The 19,476-nt window shown below is 39.0% G+C and overlaps 1 protein-coding gene across 1 annotated transcript in view; it reads left to right on the forward strand.

Moving 5' to 3' along the window:
* LOC120515505 (protein FAM92A-like) overlaps positions 1 to 10,552 on the forward strand; it is a 72,102-nt gene extending 61,550 nt beyond the window's left edge. The window contains exon 9 of the mRNA XM_039736565.1: positions 10,374 to 10,552. Coding sequence (XP_039592499.1) covers positions 10,374 to 10,460 — 87 coding nt within the window. The 3' untranslated portion in view covers positions 10,461 to 10,552. The remainder of the gene's footprint in view (positions 1 to 10,373) is intronic.
* The last annotated feature ends 8,924 nt before the right edge of the window (positions 10,553 to 19,476 follow it).

Below are 19,476 nucleotides of genomic sequence, written 5' to 3' on the forward strand. Positions count from 1 at the left end.
CTTCAGACCAGGCTCCCATCAGGATGGGTCTAGTGAATGCTAGATCTGTAACAATCTGTAACGAACAAAACTTTTATCTTAAAGGATTTCTTTGCATCTCATTGATTGGATTTACTCTGTATTACTGAAACCTGGTTGTCTCCCGGTGAGTTCAGCGCCTTCTCTGAATTGTTGCCGTGTGGCTGCTCGTATTTTAATTCCCTGCGGCTCTCAGGTTGTGGTGGAGGTTTAGCGACTGTCTTCAAATCCAATTTTGATTGTAAACAGCGGTTTCTAGCTGTTTCTTACTCCAGCTTTGAACTGAGTCTTTTTGAGTTGGGTCGTTCTCCGGTGCTGTAGTTTATCATCCACAAAAGTATAAGGATTTTATAAGTGACTTTTCTGACTTCTTGGCAGAATTTATGCCAAAATATGACCAAGTTTTAATTGTTGGGGATTTTAATATTCATGTCTGTTGTACTGAGAAGCCTTTGGTGAAGGACTTTTTAGATTTATTGGATTCGTTTAGTCTAATTCAGTCTGTAACTGGTCCCACTCAGGAACGTGGGCATACGCTGGATCTTGTCTTCTCTTGCGGTGTATCTGTTCTTAATCTGGAAATTGGTGATACAGTATTTTCCTATCATATGCCCGTTTTATTTGATTTTGCTCCTCCCTGTCAATTTGCTAAACCGTATGCACCTGTTCGACGTTGCCGTGCTCTTAAATCTTCCACTGCTGCTCAGTTTTCTGCTGTTTTTAATTATGAAGTGACCTCAGTGTCTTTCAATATTGAGGAGCTAACACTTCAATTTAATTCTGCTTGTCAAACTGCTCTGGACTCTGTGGCACCATAAAAAAGCAGGCAACTAAAGCCCTGCTCCAAGAAATGGTTAAATGCTAATACCTGTGCATATAGACGGGAGTGCAGGAGAGCTGAGCGGAGGTGGAAAAAGGACAGGTTGTAGATTTCCTTTGAAATATTGAGAGAAAGTTGGTTATGTTATCAGAAAGTTTTGAAAGCTGCAAGATCAAAATATTTTTTCTGAAGTTATTAGCTCCAACTCTCACAACCCCCGTGTACTTTTTAACACATTGAGTTCTGTACTTAATGTTCATGAACCTGTCTTTCTGGAAGCCTCTAGGAAAATTTCTTTACTTTTTTGGAGAAGGTTGTAAGCATTAGGGCCCTTATTTCACCACTTTCTAATGATCCATCCATTTTAATACCCTGTTTGGCTGTGTTTGATCACTGAGCCTATCACTCTCCCCTTTTTACAGCAGCTGGTTTTCAGTATGAAGCCGTCTGGCTCCCCCCTTGATGTTGTCCCTCCTCGACTTCTTAAGGAGGTCTTTTCTACCTTGGGTCCTTCTATGCTTACAATTATTAATAGTAGTTTAACCTCTAGTGTGGTGCGTAAAAAATTTAAACATGCTGTTGTGCAACCACTGCTGAAAAAAATTGGGTCTGAACCACTCTGTTATGTCTAACTTTAGGCCTATTTCCAAACTACCTTTTTTGTCCAAATTCTTGGAAAAAGTCATCTATACCCAATTAACGTCCTTTCTGGACGAACATGCAGTTCTGGAAGTGTTCCAGTCTGGGTTTAAAACTCACCACAGCACTGAGTCCTCTCTGTTAAGGGTTTTAAATGATATTCTTTTAACAGTGGACTCTGGTGACTGTGTACTACTTATGCTTTTGGATTTAACAGCTGCCTTTGACACGATAGACCATGAGATCCTCATCTCCAGGCTGGAGCAGTGGGTGGGCATCACAGGTTTAGCTCTTCAATGGTTTGGGTCTTATCTCTCAGATAGATGTTTTTGTGTCAGTATTAATGATTTTACTTCCAATTCTGTTGCCCTCCCCTGGGGGGTACCACAGGGCTCCATCCTGGGACCTCTTCTGTTCTCCTGATACCTGCTGCCACTTGGCGCTATTTTTCAGAAACACAGTATTTCCTTTCATCTTTATACAGATGATTGTCAGGTTTATTTCCCTCTGAAGCTCCAAGGTCTATGTTCTGTCCAGCCCCTTCTTGATTGCCTTATTGACATAAGGAGTTGGATGGCATTAAATTTTCTAAATTTTAATGAGAACAAAATAGAAGTCATGCTATTAGACTCAATTGCACCAGTGCGACCCCCTGCATCAACCTTTCCACTGTGGCTCAATTTGAGAAATCCATGATCCCAAATTTAGATGTGAAAATGGATCCCACTTTAAAATTTGATAGCCATGTGAACGCAGTGGTAAAATCTTGCTTTTTCCAGTTGAGTCGGCTGTAAAAAATCAAGCCTGTCTTGTCTAAGCGCAACCTTGAAACAGTGATACATGCATTTATAACAACTTGTCTAGATTACTGCAATGCGCTTCTTTTTGGAATTAACCAGGCCTCCATTGCTCGCCTACAGCTGGTACAAAATGCTGCTGCTTGATTTTTAACTGGCACAAGAAAGCATGAGCATGTTACCCCGAATTTGGCTTCCCTTCACTGGCTTCCAATTCGTTTTCAAATTTCATTTTAAGTTTGTTTTTAAATCCTGTAATGGTTGTGCCCCTTTTAATTTGTCGAAACTGTTGCACCCTTATGTACTGTCTCTCTCTCTCAGGTCAGCAGACCAGGGGCCTCATGTATAAATGGTGCGTACGCACAGAAATGTTGCGTAAGAACTTTTCCACGTTCAAATCGCGATGTATAAAACCTACACTTGGCGTAAAGCCACGCACTTTTCCACGGTACCTCATAGCTTGTCGTACACAAGTTCTCCGCTCCGTTTTGCAGACTGGCGGCACCCAGCGTCAAAGCAATGCTACTGTTCCTGTGTGATTACTCCTTATTTTCATGACGCGGCTTTATAAATACACCGAAACTAACCGCATATTGTTTATTAGTGTAACGCATCTGATTGTAATTAACTTGTAACAATATAATGGTCCAGGGAACAGCCATAGTATTCCAAATACCATAACTGCTTTAGCGTTGTTACTCTCACTGCACCTTCCTCTTCTTATTTTTCTTCTTCTTCTTTCAGCTCCTCCCGTTAGGAGTTGCCACAGCTGATCATCTTTTTCCATATTACTCTCACTGCACGACTCAGAGTATTTATATCACTGTATCTGAGTGTGAATCACAGCAGCAACTGATCGGAAAGAGAATTATCGGTATACAGCTTCAAGGACACGCTGTCTCAGCCACTGCAAAACGTTTTAAAGCCTTTCCTGTACGGACCTCGCGGTTCAGAAACAGTTTCATCCCAAGAACTTTAAATGCACTCAATCAATTGCACCTTGTAGAACTGTTTGTACTTATAAATACAATCACCCCACTGTTAACTTGCACTAATTATAATATCGCACAACCTGAGCCACTTTATAAAGCGCGTATTTACATATGATGAAGATATCATTTTTAAGATGAAATGCAGCAAAATATGTTTATTAAATTATACAGATAAAACTTTAACTTCATTTAAATAATCTATATTCTTCACTGGAGTGTCGTTAAGGATAGAATAATTAAACATGTACTACAAAGATATTTCAATGTTCTTTAAACGTTTTGAAGAATCGGCGCTAAGCTTACAGATGGCTTAACTTTATTACAGAGCTGATTGTATGGCGATCGGTTACTTGGGGAAAGAAAAGCACTGACTGCAGTGAAGGCTACGCCAATATATATTGAATATAAAACAGAAAGAGAAAATAAAAACACAGCTAAAACGCAGCGACAAATTTCGGCAAAAGTTAAATGCTTGTGTCATGAGCACGCAGGCGGCTAAGCAGTGTCTGCAACGGATGAGCCATCCACCGTGCATAAGCTACCTTACTGACGGCGCGAAGGAGCCACCGATTCTTCCTCTGCCCAGTGCCACCACAAGCCTAGGGCCGCCCCTGAGTACTGCTGCAATAAATTATTTCATCGAAGTGAAACACATGTTTAATAACGTGCTTTAACTCCTATCATCATGAAAATGATATCACGTATACATCTCAGTATTTTAGTTATTCAGAGAGCTGTAATATCACGAATGTCATGGATTCTGTGTCCAGTTGGAGGAAGTAGTGATTCCCACACATAGGCACATAGAAGATTAAATACAAAACAAAGCATTTAACGTGCTATTTATTTAATTACGATGTGATTTGAGAAACTGGTTAATTAAACGATTTTAAGATGAAGTTTATGATGTTCTACTTTAATGACAAAATAAACTACGTGATTAAAGTGGAAATGTCGAGATTGCAGAAGTTGACATTTCATGCCTTTTTAAGGTTTTTCCAGGTCAGGACTGTGTGCCTTTTTCTCTGTACCTGTTAATAAGCTTTCATATGACACTCAGACAGTGGGACCATCACACTACCACCACCATATTTTACTATGTTCTTTTCTGAAATGCTGTGTTCCTTTTACGCCACGCGGACATTTGCCTTCCAAAAGGTATGTCACTCGATCAACTTCCTTTTGTTGATTATACTACGGTTTATTTGAACAAATAGTATGCTTTTCCTTTACCTCCACTTGGTATTCGCTGAAATTCTTATATTTTCCCCCGTGCTTTTCCTATTGTCTTTTCACAGAAGGCTGCGCTTAAGGGCGATTTATATTGATTTGCATATTCAAAGAGGCGATAATTCTGGGAGGAGTAGGGGCAAATAGTATGCTTTTCCTTTTACATGAAAATATTTTCCCCGTGCTTTTCCTATTGCGTGCGCTTAAGGGCGTTAGTTTTCACGCTAATCGGGATGTATGTAGCGGAAGAACGTGGAAGTTGGAGTACGCACAGATTCCTGCATCTGAATTTTTCTGTGCGTAAGCACATTTCGGCTTTGTGCTTATGCCATGTTATAGTGCGAGTTCTACGCACGGCGTTATACATGAGGCCCCAGATGCTTTTATGTGTTCCCAAGGCACGATACAAACTTTGAGCTGATTGAGCTTTTTCAGTTGCAGCCCCAAAACTCTGGAACAATTTGCCGTTGCACGTTAGGCAGGCTCCTTTGCTAGCTGCCTTTAAATCGTATTTAAAAACACATTTTTACTCTCTGGCTTTTAACCCAGTATGATATGTTGGCTATCTGTATACTTTTTATTAAGGATCTTTTCAGTTCTTATGTATTTATGTGTTTCTGTTTCATTTACCCTTTGTTTTTTTGTGTCTGATATGTTGGCTTTTTATTGTACAGCACTTTGGTCAGCCTTGATGTTGTTTCTAAAGTGCTTTATAAATAAATAAATAAAAATAAATAAATAAATGTTCCACAGACGCTGTTATCGCGCTTCGGGATGCACTGTCGTTCCCGTTGGGTGGGGATCCCAAAAGTGTTCAGAAACCTCACAATATGAAAAAGAAGAAAAGGATGATTCGGCTTCTGATTGATAACTGTGCCGCACAAAACATGCTTCCACGTTTAGATAATGTTCGCGTTGAATTTCTCCCACCCAATTAGACAGTAGTGCTTCAGCCATTGGATTTTGGCATCATTCGCACCCTGAATGTGTATAATGGCATGGAAATGCTGATAAAGATTCTTGTCAGCATAACTTGTGGGCAGGAGGAGATTAAAATTAATGTGAAAGAAGCTATTGAAATGGTTGCAAACACCTGGACACAAGTTAAAAAAGCACTATAGTAACAAATACAGAATTCTCATTACAACAAAATTTTCATTGCAATGTAAAAATTTTTTTATATATACAATATGAGAGGCTATAAATTGTTACTCATGTATCTGACTTCCACTTTATCTGTATTTCTTAATATATGACCCTTAATATAGGACCACATCCTACAAAAGTTTTTAATGTTCTATCAAGAAGCTGTGTTAGCTAGCAATTATGTTAACTGCTTTATGACTATTCAAGTAGGCACTACTGTATCAATTTTATATCTAATCAATTTACAGCATATTCATATCGAATATCTTTTTTACCTAGAACTATAATTTTTTCTGTTAATTATCTGTATTTGATTTCAATTAATCTCTCTATTATAAAAAATATCCTGGCGAGAAACACTAGAGAGATGAGACGTGATCTTCAAGTTCCAGTTTATTGTCATGTGCACAGTAAGGAAACACGTTTCCCTGTACAGTGAAATTCTTTCTTTGCTGTCCACACCAAATGACAAAACCAAGGTATAAAGATAAACATAAATAATTAGTAGCAGAAGCAGCATAAAGTATAAAAACAGAAGTATAAAGTGTAATTGTGCAGGAAGGTGTGTGATGGACAAGTCATATACAGTTGTTTGAGGTAGATAAAATGAGGTCACCCATGGTTATAAACTCCAGTCAGTTATTCAAGAGTCTAATGGCCTTGGGAAAGAAGAGTTCTTTAGCCTCGAAGTACTGAATTTCATACTTCTATACCTCTTGCCTGAGGGTAGAAGTGTGAACAGTTCGTGTTGGGGGTGGGTGGGAGTCCCTGAGGATCAAGGCAGCTCTCCTGCAGACTCTGCAGTTGTAGATGCTCTGCAGAGAGGGTAGTGGGGTCCTGGTGATCTTCTCAGCAGTCTTTACCAGTTTTTGCAGGCGTTTGTGGTCCATAGCAGTACTTTTGCCATACCACTCAGTGATGCAGCTGGTCAAGATGCTCTCAACAATCCATACAAAACTTCCTCAGCCTCCTCAGAAAGTACATCTGCTGTTGAGCCCTCTTGACCAGTTGTGTGGTGGTAAGAGTCCAAGTGAGGTCCTCAATGATGTAGACGCCCAGGTATTTAATACTGCTAACCCTTTCCACTTCAAGCCCTCAGATGAACAGTGGCCAGTGAGGTCTCCTCTCTTTCCTCATGTCAACTGTCATCTCCTTCGTCTTGTCTGTGTTGAGGGTGAGGTTGTTGTCCTCACACCATGACGCCAGACAGTCCACCTCCCTCCTGTAGGCCGCCTCATCCCCACCAGTGATGCATCCAATCACTGCGGTGGCATCTGCGAACTTCAGGATGATGTTATCTATGTGGGAGGCGACACAGTCATGGGTGATCAGGGTGTAGAGGATGGGGCTGAGAATGCATCCCTGTGGGGTGCCTGTGTTTGTGATAATGGTGGCTGAAATCTTATTACCAATCCTGACTGGGGCCTGCCAGTCAGAAAGTCTAGGAGCCAGTCACAGAGGGTGGGGTGCCGGCCAAGTGCAGACAGTTTATGGGTGAGTTTATAACCATGTTAAAAATGGAGCTGTAGTCAACAATGATCATCCTGATGTAGGTGTCTTTGTTCTCCAGATGGGAGAGGGAATAATGTAGTGTGACCGCGATGGCATCTGAGGTGGACCTGTTGGGCTGGTAGGTATACTGCAGGGGGTCCAGAGTGTCTGGTATGCTGCTCTGAATGTGGGCCAGCACCACATTCTCAAAACACTTCATGATGATTGGAGTGAGTGCTACCGGCCTGTAATCATTCAGGCAGGTGGGTGGGCTTTTTTTAGCAAGGGGGACGATGATCGTAGTCTTAAAGCAGGACGGAACGATGTGCTGACTGAGGGAAAGGTTGAAGATGGAGCAGAGAACATCAGTCAGCTCGTTGGCACATGCCTTGATATTGTCTGGTCCAGCTGTCTTAAAGGGGTTGATCTTCCTTAGTGTTTTGTCTACCTGACCTGAAGAAACCGTTGGGGAGGGGAGGGAGGTTGTGTGGTCCAGGTATGTGTGTGCCTCCACTCTGTGCTGTTGCTGGATGTCTCAAAGCAAGTGTAGAAAATGTTGAGATCATCTGGCAGACTGTCAGTGGAACTGATTGTGCTGGTGGTGGTCCTGTAGTCTGTGATGTGCTGTAGGCCCTGCCACATAAGTCCAGAATCAGCAGTAGAACAGAAGCCCTCCAGCTTCTCTCTGTACTGCCTCTTGGCTGCTGTGATGGCTTTTCTTAGTCCGTACTTCGCAGCTTTGTACTCCATCTCAGTGCCTGATCTAAATGCAAGAAAGCAGGTATGCAGCATGTGGCGTACCTGACTGTTTATCCAGGGCTTCTGGTTGGGGAACTTCCTGACTGGTATTGTGGGCACGATGTTGTCAATACAGGTGCTAATGTACCCAGTCATGTACTCGGCATAGTCCTGTATGCTGATAGAAGTGTTCTGTAGAGTGGCTGCAACCCTAAACACATCCCTGTCTGTCTGAGCAAAAAAAGTCCTTCAGGGTACTCTCAGTCTCTGGAGTCCAAAGTTTAACTTGCTTAATGATAGTGTTTGTTTGTTTCAGCCTTTGTATGTAGGCTGGGTACAAGAAGAGAGTGACATGGTCTGATTCTCCGAAATAAGGGCGGGGTGCAGCCCTGTATGCACTGCGTATGTTGCTGTAAACATGATCTAGTGTGTTCTTCTTACAGGTGGGAATGTTCACGTGATGGTAGTATTTAGGAAGTATAGTCCATAAATTGCACTGATTAAAGTTGCCAGCTGTAATAAAAACAGCGTTGGGATGAGCCATAAACCTTGGCTCCTTAAACACGAGACTTTGTGCCAAGAGATTGACCCAGGACTGTCTCGCGGGGACGTAAAACATGACATTCTTGCAAGACACACCCTACTTACAACCAATATCAAATAAGACCACGGGCAGCAAAACACTCAGTCGTGCAAAGGCTTTTAGCATATACAGATCCAAAGCTCTCAGCGCATATAAAGCGTATAAGGACAATACGTTATAAATTAAACATAGACGACTAAGTGAAGAAGAAAGCAGTGCAGAGAAAAGAGACTCAAAAGTGCTGGAGAGAAAAAAAGGAAAAAATAAAAAGAATAATCTAGGTGCAAATTCAGAAAATAAGGAAAGTAATTATCAGCCCAGAAGAAGTGGAATTGAAAAAAAAAAGCATGTCCTATCGGGCTTGGAATTAAAACAAAAGAGAGTAAAAGACAAAGTACAAAAAGACGTTCATAAATGTTGGAGCCATACACATGCAGAGCAGGTTAGAGATTATGAAAGCAGTGGAATTCAAAAGGCTCAAAAAAAAAGTTGATGCAATACACATGTGGAGAAAGTTAAAGAATATGAAAGTAGGAAAATTAGAAAGTATAAAAAAAAGTAAAGTAAAGATCGCAGTAGCACAAACAAACGGAAATTATTACTTGAAAAAGGGAAAATAATCACCACGGACCAGGTGTCATTGAAAAAAAAGCAGGACAAAGTGGAGGTCAGAAATAAAAGACAGAGTAGAAAACAAAAGTGGTTAAAAAACAAGGGGTCCAAACACGTGCAGAGCAGGTTAGAGATAATGAAAACTGGAATTCAAAAGACTCAAAAAAAAACGTAGGCGCGAAACACATGCAGAGCAAGATACAGAATATGAAAGCAGAAAAAAACAACAGTGTCAAAACAAAGAAAGTAAACATTGCATTAGCACAAACAAAGAGAAATTATTACTTGGAGAAATAATGAAAAGGTGAATAGAGAGCGAATATATGGGCATAGATGATATGTCAGAAGTATGTAAATATTGTAAGGCTTTGAAGTTTAAGTCAGAGAATTTCAAAAATGGGGTTTACCTCACATGCATTTATTGGTTACTTTGAAAAAAATTATTAACTGCTGATGATGTGAATCATTTTGTCTGTGCTGAAATTCCAAACAGAGAAACCTATCCTGAATTATGGTACAAAGTCATTAAACACATATCTCACTGACCTCATTAAAGAGATTAAGGACATTGGGACTTGAAAGATTCCAAATATTGTTTTTACAGAAGTTCTGAAATAAAAGTGAAACTAATTAATTAGCAACAATTCAAAGAAAAAAAAAATCTTAAAAGTGTGTATCCAGAAAAACAAAAATGGGGGTTGGCAAGCAAAGCGAGCAGGGGGCGAAGCCCCCTAGTAATTTCATACATATAAGTTGTTTAATCTTTGTTTTACCTCAAGCAACACTAAATCCAAGACCCACTGCCTGTATGGCACAAGGATACTTTGTAAATATCTCCTTAGTTATTGTCTGCCTCCCTCATATCTCCTTATATCTACTCTTTTAAAAGTTATGAAAGTAAAAACTCAAACTACTGTATATCCTCCTGATAAGACAAGAATATTATATCCGTGTAGGCTTACTACCAGTCTGATTGAAAAAGCTAATTCATTTTCTACTGTAGGTAAAGCTGATTGTGCTCTGCACATAAACCGGAACAATATTTATGTCTTTTGGATAAAATTCGGAGTTAATACATAAGGAATAATAAATGCAATGATTTCAAGCATTAGAGGATATAATGTGATTAGCCTCTCTCTAGAGATGTTCCCTGTTTATTGTTTTTTATATGTGAATTAGATCTCAAGAATGAGTCAGCTAATGCTATGTACTACATAGAATAAACTAAATTATGTTTTCATAGAGATAAAGATTACATTTCGTTTTAAGAATAAAAATACAATGATTTTAAATGTTTTGTTTATCAGCTAGCATCATGCAATAATAAGGAGTCAGATGAGGAAGACACAGATGATGATGATGATGATGATAACAGCTTTGAAGATGAAGATTAAACATTTTTCATTTACAAAAAGCATGTACTTCCCTTTGTTTTTAGGAGGTACCTCCACGCACCCATATATTTACCGTAATTTTATTGGTAGAAATTTTTGATCTGTTCTGGTCTCTTTTAAACTATTATTCATTGAAGTAAATGTGTACTATCCACATTGGCAACTTAAAAATGAAATGTCTGAATTTTACTAGCCACTTATCACCATATATTCTAAATGGGTTTGGGGTTTTATTCTTCTTCTTCATGTTCATCTTCTATTTGTCAGGTTTTTTTTATAGGTTTCAGCATGATTTTTCCAGGTTTACACATATACAATGCTGAGCAAAGGCAATGGAAGAAAATGATAAAATAAAGGAGGGCCTGTGTAGATACAATTATTTCTTCATTATTGTGAACATACATTTCAGAGTATTTTTTACTGCCCTTTCCCTCTTCAGTGGGACTTTGACTTTTCTTTAACTTCACACTATTTATCCTTCCATCCATTATCCAACCTGCTATATCCTAACTACAGGGTCACGGGAGCCAATCCCAGCCAACACGGGGCGCAAGGCAGGAAACAAACCCTGAGCAGGGTGCCAGCCCACTGCAGGGCACACACACATCCACACACCAAGCACAATTTAGGATCGCCAATCCACCAAACCTGCATGTTTTTGGACTGTGGGAGGAAACTGGAGTACCTGGAGGAAACCCATGCAGACACGGGGAGAACATGCAAACTCTACGTAGGGAGGACACGGGAAGCAAACCCGAGTCTCCTAACTGCGAGGCTGCAGTGCTACCACTGCATTACCGTGCCGCCAACACTATTTATAACTTTCATTATACAGGAGCCCAGTTTACACCATCGTTTTCTGGTTAATCCAAAATGTTTTTGTATTATTACAAAATTTCTAGTGGTCATGCTCCTTAATATATTTAAGGATGTATTGAATGATTATCTGTACCATATTTTGATGTCTGTGTAAACCTTAGATATATTAATAAATAAATCCTTTCATCAATCTGTTTTAATGCCCTCTTTTTTAGAGTATCATATTGTGCCTACCAATAAAGATCTCTGTTAGGTGAGATTAATTTCTTAAAACCACTTCATTTATATTTATTGTATGAATATAAATGCTGTATGCTCTCCCAATTCCTCTGTAATGATTTAACACATTCCAGATTATTTGCCAATCCACTTGTCTTGGCATCATCCACAAACTTAAACCATATATATTAAAAGTAGCAGCAGTCCCTAGCACCATGGAACACCGCTCGTAACATCAGCTAATTCTGACAGGGTTCCTTGCACCACAACCATGCTTCCTGTGTCTGAGCCAGTTCTGTACTCATCTAAAAACCTCACCTTGAATTTCCACTTTTTAAAGTTTAATTTCCCAGCATCTCTTGTGGCACCTTATCAAATGCTTTCTGCTCACTTTTGTTGGTATTCCATCCAGTCCTGTTGCCTTTTCCATTTTTCATTCATTTCAACACTTCTTTTACCTACCCCCTCCTTGCTCATGGTACTAGCCCTTCATTTGAAATTCCATCCCCAAATACTACCTTTGTTTTTTCTTCATTCAACATCTTTTCAAAGTACATCTTCCATCTATTATTGATCTAAACATGCTCATGTAAGACCACACCTTGCTCATCTTTCACCTGCTTTATGTGACTAAGATTGTTTCCAGTCTTTGTTATAGTTTTCACTACTCTAAAAATCATTGTCTCTCCCAAAATTTTTTTACAGTTGTTCTCCATACCTTCTCCAAAGCTTGTGCCACTGCCCTCTTTGCTAGCTTATACATTTCCCTATTTTCTTCCCTCTTCAATTGGTACCATGTCTTCTTTACCTCCTTCTTAGCATTTATCACATCCTGGACCTCTCATTCCACCACCATTTCTCTTTGTGCCTAGATGGGCTCCTTGCTGTTGTCCTACCCAACACTTCTTCACCTACTCTCCCACCTTTCCTCCACACTCTCAAATTACTACACTTGATTTAAAAAGCGGATGAAACTGTACAAATAGATTGGCACTTGTTCTTCTGCTATTGAGGAAAGCTTCAGAAACCTACCTAGGACAGCACTGGATTCTCAATGCCATGTTTGATTAAATGGGTACTTGAAAGCCATCAAAGTTGTAAAGCTTACTGAAACAAAAAGAAAAGTAACATATTACACAAGGAAAGCATTTTATGTATCTGATGAAATTTATGCATTGTGTTTTCAGGTAATCAGCCTTCTGCACTTCAGCATATGTGGGTTTCATAAAGTGTGTTAATGATATTTTGTACTTTTTCATCAAACCTCATATCCACTCTTTTGTGTCCCTGATTTTTTTTTTATTGCATACTTAAACAAAAATGTTGCAATTATTTTTTCATTTTGTTTGTGTAAAACATAATTTCCTTCTCTCAAATATATATATACTAACTGTGTGTCTTTGCCCAAGTTATTTTCATAGGGCATTGGGCCTCAGTTATAGTGTCATTGGTTAATCGGACGTATCAGAAGTACTATGTAACTAAGTGTTTTTCTGTATACAATGTTTGTAGTTTATTATTTTTTTTAACCAAAATCTAATATTATTGGCAAGCAGTGAGATTTAGTGGTAAAGACTTTGGGCCTAGAACCTCAAATCCTATATGAGTTTAAATCATGTTACTGTCACTGTGTGACCATTAGCAAGTCACTTCACCTGCCTGTGATCCAGTTGGAAAAACCAAAGAAATATAACCAATCATGTCTCAAATGTTGTAAGTCACCTTGGATAAAGGCATCAGTCAATAATAAGTAATAATATATAATACGAGGACAATCAACGTCAGTTTTTGTGGCACCTTACAGCCAACTCCTTATAATTAGAAAGATTTAAATAAAAAAAGTGTGTAAAACGCAAATCAAGTCTTCATCAGACTTTTGTCTCCTCAGATTGGTTGCACAAGATGGTGGCTGTTCCGGTATCAGGCATTCTGGGAGGATGAGGCGGGTCCAGGTGGACAGACCCCAGAAGTGATATGATAGGTGGAAAACTGTCAATCTTCCTTTTTGTAGAGGGAGGAAAAGAGAGCCCCCTAGTTTTATACATTCTTCACATCCATAACAGCCTACATAAGTGTGATGTCCATGTAATGGAGCCTACTGCATTGTTTCTCCCATTCCCAACACCCACCACTGTCCCACTTCGATCCTCACAATTATAACCTGTCCAATCAGACCTAAATAAAAAACCTTTTAAAACAAAAAAATATGACTGGGTAAGGTATAATTAGAGCAAATGTCTAATAGGTCACTGTTAGGAGATCATACGTTTGATGCGTTACCATGGAACAAAAGAGCAAATGCATGGTCATTTAAAATGAGAGCCCAGTGGTTCTGCAAAAGGAAAAATTAAACAGAGGGAATCAAAAGATACTGTTCTGCTGAGAACTACTGTATACAATATTGACATTTGCAAACTCAAAAATAAATTATGATTTGAACAAGCCATAAAGGCCGCAATTGAGACTAGTAAGACTGACCTTATAGATAATCAGGAAACAGCTAATAAGGCCACTTTTAGCTGTTTTACTAGCAATGCTGAAACCCAAAATGCTCTCTTACATATCACCATTTTACAAAAAAGTGGCATTGTAATTTTAAACGTGTTTAATGGATTTTGTTTAACTGTGCTAAATGAAGAAAGTTGATTTCCTGTAGGGATTTTATTTATTCGGGCACCAAAATCTGTAATAAATAATAAAAGGTCAAATGGACCCAATATAAATATAAGTTGTTTCTACTTCAATAGCTAAGCCTGTTTTATTACTGATATACAATACAGTATTTGATTTTCATATTGGGGTAGTGATGGGATATGGTCCTTTTAAGTTTGGACACCCTGGGGCCCATGGAGATCTTAATCTGGCTTTTAACATATCCATGTTTCAATCTTCTTTGCCCTGCTGTTTTTCATGACATTTTAGACTCTCTTTAACTAATAGTAATGGTCAACTCACTAACAAATTGTTGTTTTTGAATGACTCTTTTCTGTAAAACACAAGCAAATCAATTCAGTTGAGTGCAATGCAAATGCAATTATATGTTTTTAACTTTATATTTTTCATATGGACCCTAGCTCAGACTTCCTACAATTCACTGTCCGCACTCGACAGATATCAGTCACAGATCCTTTGGATTGGAAACTGAATCAAACCTGTGGATGAGTCATAATGATACTTGTTCACTTCTGATTTTTAAACTGAATCAAGCTCATGACTATCAGATAGTTTACAAAATACACAGCAAATCCCAAAATCACAGCGATGTTATCAGTGAAGAGATTTGTTCAGCGAGGTGAGACTAAATAAATCTAAAAAAAACTGCAATGTTTTCTGATAGTTTGGCATTTTCAATATGTTGTTCTGCTCCTTCCACCTTTGTATAATGAATAATTTAACGTTTACCATGGTAGATATATGAATTATTTGATTGCAATTTGTATAGAGTGCTCTGGATCCTGTTGAGGAATCAGATAAATCGATTCACTTCAGAGCATTCCAGCTACAGAAGTACAGAAGGCCAAAGCAAATGGATTTACAATGCGGAACTGTAGCAGACAGATGTTGTCTTGATTTTTTCAACTGGAAAGCAATAAAGCATTTCTGAAAGTCGTGTTACAAAAACTGGACATATGTAGGTTATGTGGTATTTTTATATTTTTAAGTCAGAATTACTGGGGGGTGCTTGAGCTCCAGGGCACCCATGGAGTTGGCACATACTGTGTGAGGAGGAAAAGCATCAAGAAGTTTTGTGCAATTAAGTTCTGGAAAGCTGACAAAAAACTATGAATCGACTAGAATTATAATCAAAATCTAATTAATATATACATTTTTGAAAACCAAGCAGCTTAATAAACTGTATCTTTTTAACTATTGCACCACACATAAAGTAAAGGTCATTATGTACTTTAATATGTTTAGGTTTGGAATAGAAATGTTATTAGTCACAAAAACATAAATAATGTGAGTGGTCTGATGTGGAAATGACTTTAAACCAGGTTGAGAAAGGAACAGTCAATACTCCAATAACAACAGCAACAATCATTTATATAGCACCTTTTCATACAACAATGTAGCTCAAAGTGCTTTACAAGATGACAAAGAGAAAGTTACAAGAAATGTAAAAAATTAAGATTAGGCAATAATATTAAATAATATATAACAACAAAACAAGGTAAAGTCAGATGGTCAGGAGGACAGTAAAAACAAACAAACAAAAAAAAACTGCAGTTAGGCTGGAGAAAAAAAAACAAAATCTGCAGGGGTTCCAAGGTCAAATGTCCACCCAGCCCCACTGGGCATTCTACCTAACATAAATATTCCTAAATCAAACTTCTTAATTTTCATGCCTCACATGTTAGGATTTTATGAAGTTGATCTCGATGACAGCTGAGACACCCACCTTCATTCCATCATCTCAGGGGGCTGCATGGTGCCTTAATCATATAGATAGATCTGGTGGTGGTGGCACAGATTACCACCACAGAAAACTCAGAAAAGACAGCAGAGAATACTGGGGATTGGTACAGATTGCGGATCCCTGAAGAATATGATAATTCTATACCAATATACTCTTATTAAGAATACAACTAAAATTTATCTATGAAAAATATTAAAGCCATATTAAAATAATGAGTGTTAACAGTTTTTTTAAAATGTACTACAGTATTGGCCTGCTCACTTTTTATAGATTTAAGTGTTCCATATTTTAGGTGTATAACAGCATAAGGCCACCTCATCATTTCTTTTAAGCTGGGCTCCTGGAATTATTTAAGGTTACGACTTGGAGTGTAGGGGGACAAGCATTCCAATATATAAGCCGGAGCAAGATTATTTAACACTTTATGTACAATAGTCAGTTTTGAATGACACAGGTAACCAATGTAACAACACTAAAACTGGTGAGATGTGCTCAAATTTACTTTTGCTAGTTAACATCCTAGCTGCTGCATTCTGTATTAATTGCAACCAATTGATGTCTTTCTTATGTAGCCCTGTTAGGAGTGAAATAATCTAGTTGACTAAAGACAAAAGTGTGAATTATTTTTTCAGCATCTTGTAAAGTTATAAGAAATCTAACTTTTGCTATTTTCCTTAAGTGAAAAAATGCAGTCCTCATAATCTGGCTAATATGCAATTTAAAGTTTAGGTCAGAGTTAATGATTACCCTTACAGCTTGATTTTTAAGCCTAAGGGATCAAGTTTATTTCTAATGCCCTTGCTGTATCCATTTTTGCCAATAATTAAGGTTTCTGTTCTTTCCTTATATAGTTTGAGAAACTTACTGCTAATGGATTGAAAAGAGCAGCAGAACCAGAATAAATCCTGTGCTACACCATATACAATATCATGTATCTCCGAAGTACAAACACCACAACTTCCAAAGAATTTTCTACCTGTTAAGTAAGACTGGAACCAATTTGAGACACTGCCAGAGAGGCCCACCCACTGACTAAGGCGATTTATAAGAATACTGTGGTCTGTGGTGTGAAATGCTGCAGTCAAGTCTAAGAGAACAAGAACAGACATATGGCCTCTGTCCACATTAACCACAAATCATTTACTACTTTGACCAGAGTAGTTTCTTTTCTGTCCTCTTTTTTTGGCTGCCCTCATTAGGGGTCGCCACAGCAAATCATCTTTTTCTATATCTTCCTGTTGTTTGCATCTTGTTCCGTTACACCCACCACCTGCCTGTTCTCTTTCATCACATCCATAAACCTTCTCTTAGGCCTTCCTCTTTTCATCTTACCTGGCAGCTCCATCCTTAACATCCTTCTTCCAATATACCCAGTATCTCACCTCAGCATATGCCCAAACCAATGCAATCTCACCTCCCTGACTTTGTCTCTCGGCCACCCAACCTGAGCTGACCCTTTAATATACTCCAGGTCTGTCTCCTGTTTTTTGGTAAGTGCCACCAACTCCAACCCATATAACATAGATGGTCTCATTACCGTCTTCTAGACCTTCCCTTTCATTCTTGCTGATATCCATCAGCCTGCACTGTCTTGTTCCTCCTTTCCATCACCATTGCAAATTAAAAAGGGCTCAGAGATGAAGCCTTATGTAATCCTACCTCTAACTTGAATACATCTGTTCACTCCTACTACAGACCTCACCACTGTCACTTGTACATATCCTGTATCACTCGTACATATTTCTCTGCCACTCCTGACTTCCTCATATAATACCACAACTCCTCTCGGAGCACCCTATCATATGCATTTTCTAAGTCCACAAAGAGACAAAGCATCTCCTTCTGGCCTTTTCTATACTTCTCCATCAACACCCTCAATGCAAAAATTGCATCTGTAGTGCTTTTTCCTGGCATGAAACCATACTGCTTCTCACTATTAACCATCTCCTTCTTTGACCTATCTTCCACTACTCTTTCCCATAATTTCATGCTGTGGCTCATCAATTCTATCCTTCTGTAAACTACTCTGCACATCCCTCTTATTCTTAAAAATCGGTACCAGGCACCGTCCAAGATTCCATTAAACAATGTGGTTAAAAACTCCACTGCCATCTCTCCTAAACACCTCCATGCTTCCATAGGTATGTCATTTGGACCAACAGCCTTTCCATTCTTCATCCTCTTCATAGTAGTCCTTATTTCCTCCTTGCTAATCTGTTTCACTTCCTGATTCACTATCTTCACATTATCCAACCTTCTTTCTCTCCCATTCTCTTCATTCATCTGCCTCTCAAAGTATTCTTTTCATCTGCTCAAAACACTTTCCTCACTTGTGAGTATGTTTACATCTTTATCTTTTATCTCCCCACCCTGCTGCACATCTTTCCCAACTCAGTCCCTCTGTATAGCCAATTGTCCAACCTCTCATATAATTCATCACATGCCTTTTCTTTTGCCTTCACCACCTCTCTCTTTATCTTATTCCTTACCTCCTTGTATTCCTGTCTACTTTCTGCATCTCTCTGATTATCCCACTTTTTCTTTTCTAACCTGTTCCTCTGTATACTCTCCTCTACTTCTGTATTCCACCAACAGGTTTCTTTGTCTTCCTTCCTCTGTCCAGATGTCACACCAAACACCTTCTAACTGTCTCCATTACCATGTCTGCTATATTTGTGTAGCTATCTAGTAACTCCCCTGCCATGCAGTGTCTGTCTTACCTGTTCTCTGAACTCAACCTTACAGTCTTTCTTTTTCAACTTCCACCATTTGATCCTTGGCTCTTCCCTCACTATCCTCTTCTTCTTCATCCAACATCATCCTACAGATCACCATCCTATTCTGCCAAACTATGCTTTCCCCTGCCACCACTTTGCAGTCTCCAATTTCCTTCAGACTGACCATCTTGCATTGAATATAATCCACCTGTGTGCATCTTCCTCCACTCTTATACATCATCTTGTGCTCCTCCGTCTTCTTAATATAAGTATTTACATTCTTTTTGCAAAATCCACTACTATCTGACCTTCTGCATTCCTCTCTTTGACACTGTACCTACCCATCACCTCATCTCCACTGTTCCCTTCACCAACATGTTTACTGAAATCTGCTCTAGTCATCACTGTCTGTCCCTTGGATACGCTCTCCACCATTTCATCCAACTCACTCCAGAAATCTTCTTTCTCATCCATCGCATACCCAATTTGCGGGGCAAATGCACTAACAACATTCATTATCACACTTTCACTTTCCAGCTTCATAAATATCACTCTGTCTTAAACTCTTTTCACCTCCAAAACAGTCTTGACATACTGTTCCTTCAGAATAACCCTCTACCTCATTTCTCCTCCCATTCACACCATGGTAGAACAATTTAAACCCACCTCCAACACACCTGGCCTTACTCTCCTCTCATCTGGTCTTTATCTTCTCTCCATCATATCAGCTGACTCTCTCTCTTTACCAGTCATACTTCCAACATTCAAAGTACCTGCCACTCTCTTTACCTTCCTCTTCTCCCCCTGCTTCCAGACACGGCATACCCCCTTCTTCTTTTTCGGC

Source organism: Polypterus senegalus, chromosome 15 (assembly GCF_016835505.1).
Source record: "Polypterus senegalus isolate Bchr_013 chromosome 15, ASM1683550v1, whole genome shotgun sequence".
In the NCBI taxonomy this organism is placed as follows: Eukaryota; Metazoa; Chordata; class Cladistia; order Polypteriformes; family Polypteridae; genus Polypterus; species Polypterus senegalus.